The sequence below is a fragment of the Grampus griseus genome (assembly GCF_964374135.1).
Source record: "Grampus griseus genome assembly, chromosome: 11".
Classification (NCBI taxonomy): domain Eukaryota; kingdom Metazoa; phylum Chordata; class Mammalia; order Artiodactyla; family Delphinidae; genus Grampus; species Grampus griseus.
Window position 1 is genome coordinate 87294419 of NC_139005.1, and position 15163 is coordinate 87309581.

The 15163-nt window shown below is 37.8% G+C and overlaps 1 protein-coding gene across 5 annotated transcripts in view; it reads left to right on the plus strand.

The window, feature by feature from the left end:
- The window catches only part of RIC8B (RIC8 guanine nucleotide exchange factor B), a 120992-nt gene that overhangs the window by 31518 nt on the left and 74311 nt on the right, over positions 1-15163 (plus strand). For all 5 annotated transcript variants that reach the window (XR_014297421.1, XM_082665653.1, XM_082665655.1 and 2 more), the window contains one exon: positions 10870-11478. Coding sequence is in view for 4 of the 5 variants with exons in the window: in XM_082665653.1 (XP_082521779.1) it covers positions 10870-11478 (609 nt within the window). In the remaining variant the exon portion in view is untranslated. The remainder of the gene's footprint in view (positions 1-10869; positions 11479-15163) is intronic.

A 15163-nucleotide genomic window follows, 5' to 3' on the forward strand; every position in this document is an offset into this window, starting at 1 on the left:
TTCCTCATTAGTCTGGGATCTTAGTTAGTTTTTCTGCCTTTATTATATACTAGAAGAAAACTTATACAGGATAAAATGCATTCGCTAGAACAGTGGTTCTCACATTATTTGTGATGAAGGACCAAGTTTTTTGTTTGTTTGTTAATTTTTCCCTAATTTGTGGTAGACCAGTACTTTTAAAAATACAGTGAAAATGAATCATTAAAGAAATAATCACATCCTTGGATGTCATAGCAAAGTCAAATCACTATAAAGGTTTCTGAATACATACTTTCAACTTTTTACACCTATCTCAACTTACGAACCTATCTCAGCATGGTCTGGGAACAAACAGTATGTGAACTGGTACCAATCTGCAGATACTTTTCAGTAGTACTCGTCTCAAAAGTGTTTTCTGGGAACTTCCCTGGTGGCACAGTGGTTAAGAATCTGCCTGCCAATGCATGGGACACAGGTTTAAGCCCTGGTCCTGGAAGATCCCACAGGCTGCGGAGCAGCTAAGCCCATACGCCACAGCTACTGAAGCCTGCGCACCTAGAGCCTGTGCTCCGCAACAAGAGGAGCCACCGCAATGAGAAGCCCACACACCACAACGAAGAGTAGCCCCTGCTGGCCACAACTAGAGAAAGCCCACACACAGCAATGAAGACCCAACACAGCCAAAAATTAATTAATTAATTATTTTTTAAAGGTGTTTTCTAACTTTTGGTTGCCAGAGTACAGTAGACTAACTATGTCTGTATTGTAAGCAAAGACATTTTCTTTGTAAAACTTGGCTTTCAAGGAAACCTGCACAAGCCTGTTAGATAGCCTTATCCACCAGAGGGCAGACAGCAGAAGCAAGAAGAACTACAATCCTGCAGCCTGTGGAACAAAAATCACATTCACAGAAAGGTAGACAAGATGAAAAGGCAGAGGGCTATGTACCAGATGAAGGAACAAGAGAAAACCCCAGAAAAACAACTAAATGAAGTGGGGGTAGGCAACCTTCCAGAAAAAGAATTCAGAATAATGAGAGTGAAGATGATCCAGGACCTCGGAAAAACAATGGAGGCAGAGATCGAGAAGATGCAATAAAAGTTTAACAAAGACCTAGAAGAATTAAAGAACAAACAAACAGAGATGAACAATACAATAACTGAAATGAAAAATACACTAGAAGGAATTAATATCAGAAAAACTGAGGCAGAAGAATGGATAAGTGACCTGGAAGACAGAATGGTGGAATTCACTGCTGCAGAACAGAATAAAGAAAAAAGAATGAAAAGAAATGAAGACAGCCTAAGAGACCTCTGGGACAACATTAAACGCAACAACATTCGCATTATAGGGGTCCCAGAAGGAGAAGAGACAGAGAAAGGACCGGAGAAAATATTTGAAGAGATTATAGTTGAAAACTTCCCTAATATGGGAAAGGAAATAGCCACCCAAGTCCAGGAAGCACAGCAAGTCCCATACAGGATAAACCCAAGGAGAAACACACCGTGACACATAGTAATCAAATTGACAAAAATTAAAGACAAAGAAAAATTATTGAAAGCAGCAAGGGAAAAACGACAAATAACATACAAGGGAACTCCCATAAAGTTAACAGCTGATTTCTCAGCAGAAACTCTACAAGCCAGAAGGGAGTGGCATGATATACTTAAAATGATAAAAGGGAAGAACCTACAAGCAAGATTACTCTACCCAGCAAGGATCTCATTCAGATTCGATGGAGAAATCAAAAGCTTTACAGACAAGCAAAAGCTAAGAGAATTCAGCACCACCAAACCAGCTCTACAACATATGCTAAAGGAACTTTTCTAAGTGGGAAACAGAAGAGAAGAAAAGGACCTACAAAAACAAACCCTAAACAATTAAGAAAATGGTAATCGGGGCCTTCCCTGCTGGCACAGTGGTTGAGAGTCCGCCTGCCGATGCAGGGGACACGTGTTTGTGCCCTGGTCCGGGAAGATCCCACATGCCGCGGAGCAGCTAGGCCCGTGAGCCATGGCTGCTAAGCCTGCGCGTCCAGAGCCTGTGCTCTGCAACGGGAGAGGCCACAACAGTGAGAGGCCCGTGTACTGCAAAAAAAAAAGAAAAAAGAAAATGGTAATAGGAACATACATATCAATAATTACCTTAAATGTGAATGGATTAAATGCTCCAACCAAAAGACACAGGCTTGCTGAATGGATACAAAAACAAGACCCATATATATATGCTGTCTACAAGAGACCCACTTCAGACCTAGGGATACATACAGACTGAAAGTGAGGGGATGGTAAAAGATATTCCATACAAATGGAAATCAAAAGAAAGCTGGAGTCACAATACTCGTATCAGATAAAATAGACTTTAAAATAAAGAATGTTACAAGAGACAAGGAAGGACACTACATAATGATCAAGGGATCAATCCAAGAAAAAGATGTAACAATTATAAATATATATGCACCCAACATAGTAGCACCTCAATACAAAAGGCAACTGCTAACAGCTGTAAAAGAGGAAATCGACAGTAACACAGTAATAGTGGGGGACTTTAACACCAATGGACAGATCATCCAAAATGAAAATAAATAAGGAAACAAGTTTTAAATGATACAATAGACCAGATAGATTTAACTGATATTTATAGGACATTCCATCCAAAAACGGCAGATTACACTTTCTTCTGAAGTGCACACGGAACATTCTCCAGGATAGATCACATCTTGGGTCACAAATCAAGCCTTGGTAAAGTTAAGAAAATTGAAATCAGATCAAGCATCTTTTCTGACCACAAAGCTATGAGTTTAGAAATGAATTACAGGGGAAAAAACATAAAATACATGAACTCATGGAGGCTAAACAATACGTTACTAAATAACCAAGAGATCACTGAAGAAATCAAAGAGGAAATCACAAAATATCTAGACAAATGACAAAACACAACAATCCAAAACCTATGGGATGCAGCAAAAGCAGTTCTAAGAGGGAAGTTTATAGCTATACAAGCCTACCTCAAGAAACAAGAAAAATCTCAAATAAATAATCTAACCTAACACCTAAAGGAACTATAGAAAGAAGAACAAACGAAACCCAAAGTTAGCAGAAGGAAAGAAATCATAACGATCAGAGCAGAAATAAATGAAATAGAAACAAAGAAAACAATAGCAAAGATCAATAAAACTAAAAGCTGGTTCTTTGAGAAGATAAACAAAATTGATAAACCATTAGCCAGACTCATCAAGAAAAAGAGGGAGAGGACTCAAATCAATAAAATATGGGAAAAAAACAAAACAAAACAAAAATGACTTTTCTCTTTTTATAAATATTTTTAGAAATCAATATTATTTCTATACATCAATTATATACTTTTAGGACAATATATAAATCATGATAGATCATTTGAATCCTCACATACACATCATAGCATATTTTGCTTGTTTCATAGTTAAAGCGAAAGCTAATCCTAGTTTTACAGATTCATAGTGAAAAGCCTACCATTCTGGAGCTGGAAGAAGATTGCCTTAAAGAGTTTTAATGCGTGTTATAGAGGAAGAAGAAAACCTAATAAAGTGACATGCTGAAGGTCACAGTTAACAAATGAGAGACAGCTATATTATGATCATGGACTTACAGTGGAAATCATACTGGAGTCAGATGATCTCAGTTGAGTCCTGGCCTTCTACTTCTTAGTTGTGTCCTTAGGCAGTCATTTAAAGAATAATATAGTAAATGTTCAGTAAGCATTCCTTAGATTGAGGAACATATATGAAAGTTTTTTTGTAAACTATAAAGCACATAAGCAAATAATATTACTATAATTATTAAAATTAGGAAGTCATCCCTTCTGATGCTAAGTCCACTGCTTTTTCTGAACTCTGCTGTATTTCATGCTAAAGACTTACTGAGAGCAGGAGTCGTATTTAATATTGCATCAAGTTAAAATTATGTTTATAAGGGCTCTATAGCAATGTGGAAAATGCTTATAATTACATTAAAAATTAAATTTAAGACAGAAAACAAGATTATATACACATGATGATTGTGACTGTGTAGGCTGAAGTAATATGCATGTTACTGATACTCAAATAGATTGACTAAGGATAAATCCTTCTGTCAGCTGCATATAAAATATACTAGGTAGTATAATTATGAATGTTTTTTCTATTTTCTTCAGTAGTTTGATGCATTTTACATTTTAAAGAACATATATATTTAAGTAATTTAAACTCTTCAGAAAAAAGAACTTTATATGAAGACAAATAATTTCTGCTGCTTGTATGAAAAGACTATTTTATGCCATGGGGCAAACCATCCAACCAGTACAATCACAAGAATAGCCTTTACTACTTCTCTCTTTCCTTCTTAGAAAGGAGAAGTGTCAAGACAACATTAATAGACTTCTACTAATGCTTTAAATTCAGGGAACTTCTTAGTACAGTCAGTTTATATTTTGGGTGCTTACTGTGTTCTAATTTCTCTGCTGAGGGCTACAAGGATTATGAAGAAATAAAACAAAAATAGTCACAATTCAAAGAGCGCTTATTACGTCCCAGAGTCTATTTCACGACAGCCCTCTGAGAAGTAAGTGATATTATTCCCATTTTACAAATGAGAAAGTGAGACTCAGAGAAGTAAAATAATGTCTGAATCACACAGTGGTGAAGCTGGGAATTAAAACCAGGTTTTTCTGATTCAGAAGCCACTATAGTACATTTTCTTCTCTCATAAAAGAAAGATGTGCTTTCCACCTTCAGAGAGCTTTTAGTAGTTGAGGCAAACTCATGAAAAGAAAACAGGAAGAATGTACTAAGCACCAATGATTGCTACAAATTTTGGTTTGGGTGTTCCTTGGAGGGGAAGAACATTGGGGGCTGAAGTGGTTAGGAAGAACTTTATATCAAAAGTTAATTTTAAGCTTAGCTTTGGAGAATGGTTAAAACTTAAATAGTCAAAGAGGGAGAAAGACTCATGCAGGTAGAGGGGAGATGGTAAGAAAGCAAAAAAGCTCTATATGAGGTAATTCGAAAGGAATACAACTAGAGAGGAGGGTTTGATTGGTGAATAATATGAAAAAGAAAACTCAAAAAGCAGGGTGGAAAAGCTAAACTGAGGACTTTGAGATTTTTACCTTATAATAATATATAAATGATAACCAGTACTGAGCACTTAACACATTCCGGGCACTGTTGTAAATACTATACATGTGTGATGTCATTTAAGTCTTAAAGTAGGTGAGACCTAGAGAAGTCAGTAACTTGCCAAGGTCACACCATTAGAAGACGGTAGAAGAGCCAGCCTTTGAACACAAGAAATTTAAATCCAGAACACCTGGTCTTAATCACAACACTGTTCTGGTTCTAGAATCCATGGTAAGTTGAACAAGTTTTAGGCCCAGGACCACTGATCTTAAGTAATACACTTCACACCTCTAGTGATTTTTAACATTTAAGAAAGGTAATGTGACCAGATAATGACATCCCATTCCTATTCCTGCCACCCTTATACATCTTTAGGACAGTTGAGGAGAAGTTAAGGTATTTGTGTTAATGGCTTTCAGCTCTGCCTACTTTTCTGTGCTTATCTGGTCAGCTACTGTCAGTTAACCCCTGGCCCCGAACATCCAAGTTATGTCAGTCCATTGTTGGTTGTAGTTTAGTGGTTTTCAGAGTGTGGCTCCTGAACCAGCAGTGACAGCATCAACTGGGAACTTGTTAAAAGTCCCAATTCTGGCCTCACTCCAGACCCACTGAATCAGAAACTCTGGAGGTGAGTACAACAATCTGTGTTTCAACAATCCTCACCTAAAGATTATCATACTAAGTGAAGTAAGTCAGAAAGAGAATGACAAATACCATATGACATCACTTACATGTGGAATCTAAAGTACGACACAAAAGAACATACCTACGAAACAGAAACAGACTCACAGACACAGAGGACAGACTATGGTTGCCAAGGGGGATGGTGGTGGGGAGGGAAGGACTGAGAACTTGAGATTAGCAGACAAACTATTATATACAGGATGGATAAACAACAAGGTCTGTTGTATGACGCAGAGATCTATGTTCAGTATCCTGTGATAAACCGTAATGGAAGAGAATATGAAAAAGAATATATATATATACATATATATATGTATATATATATAAAACGGAATCACTTTGCTGTACAGCAGAAATTAACACTGTAAATCAACTGTACTTCAATAAAATTAACAACAACAACAAGTAATCCTTTAGGTGATTATCATGCGTGCTGAAGTTTGAGAACCATTACTGTAGTATACTCTAGGGTTTCCATTCCGGAGCAAACTACCAAAAAGTTTTTTTTTTTTTGCGGTACGCGGGCCTTTCACTGCTGTGGCCTCTCCCTCTGCGGAGCACAGGCTCTGGATGCTCAGGCCCAGCAGCCATGGCTCACGGGCCCAGCCGCTCCGCGGCACGTGGGATCTTCCCGGAACTGGGCACGAACCCGTGTCCCCTGCATCGGCAGGCGGACTCTCAACCACTGCGCCACCAGGGAAGCCCAAAACTACCAAAAATTTTTGACAATACCTGGTATTAACATTGAGAATCTCAATCTTGAGTCTCTGCTGCTGGGTCTTGCAGTCTAACTTTTTGGAAATAGCCATGGCTCCTAAGCTAACGAGCATTTTAAAAGGGCTTTTCCTCAGCCTCTCTGAAGTAATTATACTTTGTAAGCACACCTAAGCTTTGCTTTATGACTTTAGTTCATTCCTGAAAACCTACCTCTAAGGGAAAAGTTTTTAACTCAGAAGGTATTTCCATCCATTCTAATGGAAAAAAAAATTATGTGTTCCATGGTTATCTAAGATACCAAAATAGTTTCAGATTTAAAAATATATCAGTTGAACAATGATAACAAGTTTGTATAAATAAATACTTTCAAAGTAAATAAAAACAGTTTGCACTTAAAATGTTATGTAATGATGAGTTATTGTACTTGCAAAATGAGGAAGAGAAGACTTGATAGAGGTGGCTGGTGGTGGAATACAAAGGAGTTATTCTTTGGAAGGGGCTGGAGAGTCAGGTGGTAGACTTTAAAGCTGGTAATCTTTGGGAGTTTGTGGTTATCTTGCACTTAAAAACAGCTGTAGCGCACCTGGGCCAGCCACTGGGATACAGATGAAACATAGCCTCTGTTCTCAGGGAGCCTGGAAAAGGAGTGAGATGCCCCAACAGCTCACTCTGTAAAAAGGAACTAACTGCTTGTTGGAACTAAGTGCTATATAGAAAGAAAGCAAAGGAGGGAGTGGCTGCGGAGTCTTCTAGACCCCTTAGTCCTCAAATTAAACCTTAGAAAAAGAGTGGGGTCCTGACTGGTGGAAATGGGGACAGGGTAGGCCATGCAGAGAGAATGGAAGGAGAAAGGTTCAGGACATATGGTCAGGGGATTGGGAATCCCTTTGGAGCACTTGGAAAAGAAAGGAGAAGGAGGGTATGTGTGTGACGGAGACAGCAGTAGGAAAGGGGGCACTGAGCTTATTTCAGCTGCATTCTGCAGGCAACAGGGAGCTATGGAAAGTGTTTGAAGAGAACAGAGCATGTTTTAGGAAGAATAAAATCAACTGAAAAAAAGTTATAGCACAGGAAAATAACATTAGGGCAAAATAAAGGTGAAACAGGAGCACCTTTGAAACATAGTAGTCGCGCATGCACTCAACAGATGGGGTAATCGTAAAGAATGCTACCTCGTCTTGCTTGGTGTTCATATGCAAAGCAAAACTTTCTGATTCATCCAGATGTGTTACATGGTTTATTTGTTCTTTGTAATATTCTCTGAATAGAAATGATCGTATGGAGTATAGCGATGAGTGTGTCTGTTAACTATTCCTTTGTTATATTTTTATGTCTGATTTTTTTTAAGTTGTAATACAAAAAAGGGAGAGGTCATTGTCCAAGAAGTGGCATTACTTTTCAAGGGACATTACAGCAAAAAGCTACCTAACTGTTGTCATGTGGGGCAAGTCTGTGATGAGAAATGACATCAACTATGATGAGTTTAAAACAACTATGATTGAAAACTGTGCTTAAAACAGTCTCGGTTACTGATCTCCTACAAGCCTTTAGATGAGGCAATTTTTAACTATAAATTTTATAGGCCTCTCTAATTTCTTTTATGTAGCCTTCTTATGTCCCAGAGTTTAACAGTCCATTTGGCTAATAGCCTTGGCTATGCCAGTTTGTATTCATATTTTGCTTTTTTTCTTTCTTGAGTCTGAAGGTGGAGGAAGAAAGAAGCCATATTACCCACAGATTTTTTTTGTTTTTGGATTTTATTGTTGCTCTTGTTTTTGGTTTAGAAAGAAAAGAGCTAAAGATTTCTGTGTTTTAGGGGCTTCCCTGGTGGTGCAGTGGCTATGGGTTCGTGCCCCGGTCCGGGAAGATCCCACATGCAGCGGAGCGGCTGGGCCCATGAGCCATGGCCGCTGAGCCTGTGTGTCCGGAGCCTGTGCTCCGCAACTGGAGAGGCCACAACAGTGAGAGGCCCGCGTACCGCAAAAAAAAAAAAAAAAAAAGATTTCTGTGTTTTATTAGATATGTAGAACTCCAAATTCACATATATAGTATTTTATAATATCATATTTATTATGTATTTCTTAACTAGGAATGTAGATAATTTCCCTCTTGGGTAAAATTGTATGGGAGCAAAGGTTATTTCACTCCACCACCCAGGAATATACCACATAGGAAATAGTATGTAGAAGGTATTTTTTTTTTGTCTTGGGTGTGAAAGATCTGAAATTGGAGAAAATTTCCCATTTTTTATATTTTTAATAATAGGCACATTATACTTTCCTCCACCACAAAACTGCATTCATGAAAAAAATGCTTTAACAATGATATTAAAACATTAAATGGAAGTCCCTTCCAGTTATCAGGTATGTTAAAGGATAGAGTGCCTTTTTTTTTTTTTTTTTTTTTGGGCTGCCCCGAGCCTTAGTTGTGCACTGCGAGATCTAGTTCCCTGACCAGGGATCGAACTCAGGCCCCCTGCATTGGAAGCGCAGAGTCTTAACCACTGGACCACCAGCGAAGTCCCAGGGATAGTTTTTTTTAGCTTGTTAGGTTAATTTCCTTCCCACCTCCATCTAGAGAGCATAGTACATTTAAAATGGACATTTCTGGGTTTCCCTGGTGGCGCAGTGGTTAAGAATCCGCCTGCCAATGCAGGGGACATGGGTTCGAGCCCTGGTTCAGGAAGATCCCACATACCGTGGAGCAACTAAGTCCGTGCACCACAACTACTGAGCCTGTACTCTAGAGCCCACGTGCCACAACTACTGAGCCTGCATGCCACAACTACTGAAGCCTGTGTGCCTAGAGCCTGTGCTCTGCAACAAGAGAAGCCACCGCAATGAGAAGCCCGTGTACCACAACGAAGAATAGCCCCTGCTCACCGCACCTAGAGAAAGCCCGTGCACAGCAACAAAGACCCAATGCAGCCAAAACTAAATAAATAAAATAAATAAATTTATAAAAAAATAAAATTGACATTTCCATAGCTGTTTGACTCAGATGTACTGAGAAGATGCACATGGCCTAGGATTCCTGCCAAGATCATAATGCTTGACCCACAGATAGCCTCTTTTTAAAAAAGTTAAAGTCTGACGGTAGGTTAATAGAAACTTTGTAAAACCTTGTATTGGTCATAGTTGTTGTTGCTGTTATTTTTATAAAATGTAATGGGTATAGAAATGGTCAGCAGTGGAATGGTTATATCTGCTTGCTGCACATATAAGGTTTGAGCTTCAGAGACCCAGATCTGCAGTTTATGGAGAAGAAAGCTGGACATTGAATTTTGAGAGAATTATCAATGGTTCTTAAATTTGGCAATGACAGAAATAACTATTTTTCAAAAAATTCAAGATAGAGCACACTTTGGGTCCAAATAAAGAGTTGTTTCTGAGATAGTGGTAGCAAAATTTGGAACCAGGACTACTGCATATATTTGTGTAATCTGTGCCCTACACCAAGAGAACAAAGGGAAGCTTAAGATCCTGCCCACACTCTGAGCTTCCCAAGCCATGTGTCCTGGCACAGGGCTGCCCAGAGGAAGAGGGCTGTTTTGTAATTTGTCCACCCAGTAGGAACATTTTTTGCAGTTAGCCTGGAGAGGGGCACCTTTTTGCAGTTGACTCAAAGGCATCATATATGCTAGCTGAGCCCTCTTTGGAACCCAACACTTGGAATAATTTTTATCAGTGTTGTCAGCAAAAGATCTCTGGGGTCATTTGATGATTAAATGTTATTACACGTTAGCTAAAGAGAGTTCTAAGGTTTATAAAACATGGGACTACTGCAGTAGTACTACTCAGAAGAAATAGCACAGCTGAAACTGGGCAGAAATGCAGACTTCTTTAAGTCTTTTTATGAGAGCCTATACTTGTAGCCAATTGTGAACCAATTCTCAAGGCACTAATCTTTATTTCCAGGAAGGAAACAGCTATGATTCAGATGATTACCTTCTATCCTGATAGTATGTGTAGTCTGATGTTAAAAATTCATTGAGAACAAAGCCATATAAGACATTTGAAACTAGTCAGTTTAAAAGAGAATAAGTGATTTTTATAGAAAGAATATTGGGCTGGAAATTAGGAAACCTATACTCTATCTTTTGCAGCCCCACTAATTCACTCTGGCCCCATACAAGTAACTTAACCTTTCTGGCCCTCAGTTTTCATATCTGTAAAGTAAAAGAAGTACACCAAATATAAGGTCTCTTTCAGTTCTAACATTCTGTGACTTTAAAAAAGTAAAAACCTTTTCTAGCCAGATCTTGAACTGCAGTTAAATACACTGATAGAGAAACATTCTGTTTTAAATCACTTAAGCCAAATAATGATTTTTTCGTACTCATTCTTGTTTTCCAGAAACTCTGTGAAGGCATATTTAAAGTCCTTTTAAAGGACATCCCAACAACATGTCAAGTGTCCTGCCTTGAAGTTCTCCGCATTCTCTCCAGAGACAAAAAGGTTTTAGTTCCTGTAACAACTAAGGAAAATATGCAGATACTGCTGCGACTAGCCAAGCTAAATGAGTCGGATGATTCTTTGGAGAAGGTGTCAGAGTTCCCAGTTATTGTGGAGTCATTAAAATGTCTTTGTAACATAGTGTTCAACAGTCAGATGGCACAGCAGCTCAGCCTGGAACTTAACCTTGCTGCAAAGCTCTGTAACCTCCTGAGAAAGTGCAAGGACCGAAAGTTTATCAATGACATTAAGTGCTTTGACTTGCGCTTGCTCTTCGTCCTGTCACTTTTGCACACCGACATCAGGTCACAATTGCGCTATGAGCTCCAAGGACTACCGCTGCTAACCCAGATCTTGGAAAGTGCCTTTAGCATCAAGTGGACCGATGAATATGAATCGGCCATAGACCGTAATGGACCTCCTCTCTCACCTCAGGAGACAGACTGTGCCATTGAGGCCCTCAAAGCTCTCTTCAATGTGACGGTAGACAGTTGGAAGGTGCATAAAGAGGTAAGGTTGAGAAGAATATTCTTATCTACTTGGAATTTCATTGGTTTGGGGTGTCCTTAGAGCTGCCTGCCAGAGACGAATGCTAAGTAGGGAAATGGAAAAAGTTTCCAGTTCCCTCATTAATCAGTTAAATGACTCAAGATACATTTCTTAACCATTATAACTCTTATTCTTCCCATTTGTGTAACACTTATCAGAAGAATAGGGTGAAGATTGACTACTGTTTTGTAAGATGCCAAATACAGTTCCTTTTCTGAGTTGTACTATCATGTGTCTTTTTTTTTTTAAGTGCCTCTTTCAGGAACAAGGTTTAAATGATGGATTTAAAGGGAAACAAAACAATGTGATTCATAAAGGTATAGGCATTTTCATTGCCTGCAGTCTTAAAGAAACAAAGATATTCAGGCAAGTTGAAATTGATCAATCAGAATTGATGTCTGCTCAGTAGAGTAAAAGACACTGTTTATCACCTATCATCCTAGTCTCCTAACCCGTTACTCTGTAGTGTTAGATAACTATCAGAAGTGTAGGACAACTAGATAGCCATGCTTATAACAGAGTCCTAGAAAACAAGTATAATTATACCAGAATATGGGAAAGTTTATTTTAAACCACTTGACTTATTGCTAGACTAAGATCCTTCTCTGTGGCTTGGACCTTCTGGCAACCCAAAGTGAGGCAGATTTGATAGTTTAAATTTGAGTACCCACAAGAACAATATGCTAAACAAGAAGCTTAGTTTAAGGAAGTCAATAATTTTAAGTAAACTGGACATAAACTTTTTCCCTTGCTTCTAGAATCTTAACATTTCACATTTACCCGCTCTATTTAACCTTAAATAACTCATAAAATTTAGTCTCTGCCTTAAAAAAGAAAGAAAAGAAAAGTATTTTGGTGCCAGAGCAAATTATCTTTTCTGACAATTGACTTTAGGACTTAGGCTAACATTTTGCTGTGTCCATTTGAAGCAGTTCTTACCATGAATAAAGATCTGTTTTTGCCAGCAGCCTACTTTGAAAGGATTATCTCAGTGCAGTGCTATAGTAGGAGTATGCAGGCATCTGGGTTTTAAAGTGCAAATAGGTCTATATTTTGAAACCAAATATTTGAAGATCAGTCCTAACAGCTGTTTTAGATGACTGTAGTATGGTCAGTTTTTCCTGGGACTTGGCAGAAAAAGATGTGGAAAGCCCACATGCTCCATTTATGCTTTGAAACCAAATATTTGGAAGTATTTAAAATGTTATGTCTCTATGCTTATTTGGTACCTTCTATGGTTATTTTTCTTACACTGTTTGTTTTGGTGTTTTTAAGTTCTCCATTTAGTTGCAAGAGCTCTTCTGAGACTGTTGGTTTGCCATTGTTGGAGCCCCTGTTATTTAAATTGTGCCCCAAATAGTAGCTTATGCTCTTCAGATTCCTGACAGAAAGGGTTTATAGTTCAGTGGCCACACATCAGCATATGTATGGAATGATATGTAATAAATATCAGTATATTGAGATTAGCCCTAATTAGTGTGCTTCAATTATAATTTATAGCAGGGCTGGAAGAAGCTTTAGAAAATGTTGAAGTGGCAAATACTTATTCTGTATCATAGAATGTTTATTTTCCAAAAGATACATGATAAAGGATCAGTAGTCGTGAAGCAGGCATCTCAACAGAACTCTCGTGAGTCATGGATCACTTTATACAAGCATTATAAAATGTGCCTAGTTAATATGACTCTGGGCTATTATTGAAGTTATCAGAAATTGTGAACAGTATTGAAAACAGGACCTTGCCAACCCACTTAGGCAAGAGTGTGGGAAAGCTTATTTTAAACCACTTGAGTCTCCATAAGTCTCTAAATTCAAATTTTAGCAAGCATTTAGTAAATCAGTCAACAAATATTTATGAACAATTGCCAGGTATTATGCTAGGCGTTGTGTAATATATTGGCAAATAATACACATAGTCTCTGCAGACTTCAGTTTTATTGGTGATATAGGTAATAAGTAAACAAATATATAATTTAAATTGTGTTAAGTACTAGGAGAGAAACAGTACAATGATGGAGAATACTTAGTATAGTTAGAGAAGACCCCTGAAAGTCTCTCCTGAGATCTGAAGACTGAGAATGATTTGGCTATTTGAATGGGAGTATGAAACATTTCACAGAAATTGAACAGCATGTGAAAAGACACAGAAATCAGAACATAGAGTACTTTTTACTGAGGTATACATAACTTAGCATAAGGGAAATCTGTAGTAAGGATGTAGAGAAACTTGCCAGTCAGGGTCCATTTACCTGAATTTTAATATCTCCTTGATTGTCAGATAAAAGACATCTTTCTCTAGTTGAGCAAGCATCTAAAGAATTGTTAATACCTTAAAATACCAGCTGAAATAAAGGGATATGGAAAGCTTACTGTACAGAAGAATCCAACTTTAAAATATAGATTTAAAAATAATATTTTCCTTATGAAAATAATACATGCTAAATAATACTGCAGATCTAAGGGAAAAAAGCATACAAGCAATAAGAAAATACAAATTACCTATAAACCTACCATTCAAAGATAATATATATATATATTTTTTTTACAAAAAATGCAGTCATTTTATCATCTTGCTCTTTTTCCCACAATAAATGTTCTTGAAGAGTAGTGGATTACACAGTGTGTTCCTTGAAGCCATAATGTTCCTAGGAGTAACCTCTGGGGATGAGTGGACAGTGTTTCAAGTTCCCCACCCTTTCTTTAAAAAGAGCGCCTTTGGGGACTTCCCTGGCTGTCCAGTGGTTAAGACTCTGCGCTCCCACTCCAGGGGCGTAGGGGTTCGATCACTGGTAGGAGAACTAAGATGTCACATGCCCCACAGGCTGCACAGCGTGGCCAAAAAAACCCAGCACCTTTGATTGTTGCTGTTGCTATTGTTTTTCTTTAAATTTAGGTCATAACTGGATTTCATTTGGGGTATAAAAAGAGTTCTGCAACCAAAAAAAATTTTTAACAACCACTTTCTTCTCATAAAGATAATAAATCTTTATGAAAGAATACTCATAAGTATATGTATAAAAATACTTAAAGAGTATTCCTTCATAAGGATCTATCAACCTTTAACAAATCCCCTATGTGTAAAGATTTGTATTGTTTGCAGTTGTTTGCTGTTTTACATAGTAATACACGGTGAATTTTCTTGTTGTAAAATCTTTGTAGATAAATTCCTGAAATTCATGGGCCAAAGGGTTTTTCAAAACTTTAGGGTTTTTTGTGTATATCATATGTATTTAAATTTATATGTATTACCAAACTGACCTTTAGAAGAATAGTGCTAGTTTACACCTCTCAAACCCCTGGCATTTCACTTTTTAAAATCTTTACCTACTTTACAACTCAGTTGTCACAGAAAATGCAGATGTTTGGTTTTGGTTTTAACTGTTTCAGTAGGTATTTTTATGACTGTTCATTTACAATTTACAAAAAAACAGAAAATTAGGGTTTTTGAGGTTTAGCAAATTAGTGTGATTTGTTCATTTTAGGTTCATCCCTCAATGTTAAATTCCTGCCTGGAAGCCAATGCCATCAAGCATATTAATTCAGAGATTCCTTTCCATTCATTAGGAAATGTAGCTGGCCTTATTTCCATATGTGGTGTCAGTCTGTCTCCCTGCCTTCCTCCGTCTTTCTCTCCCTTTCCTGAAGG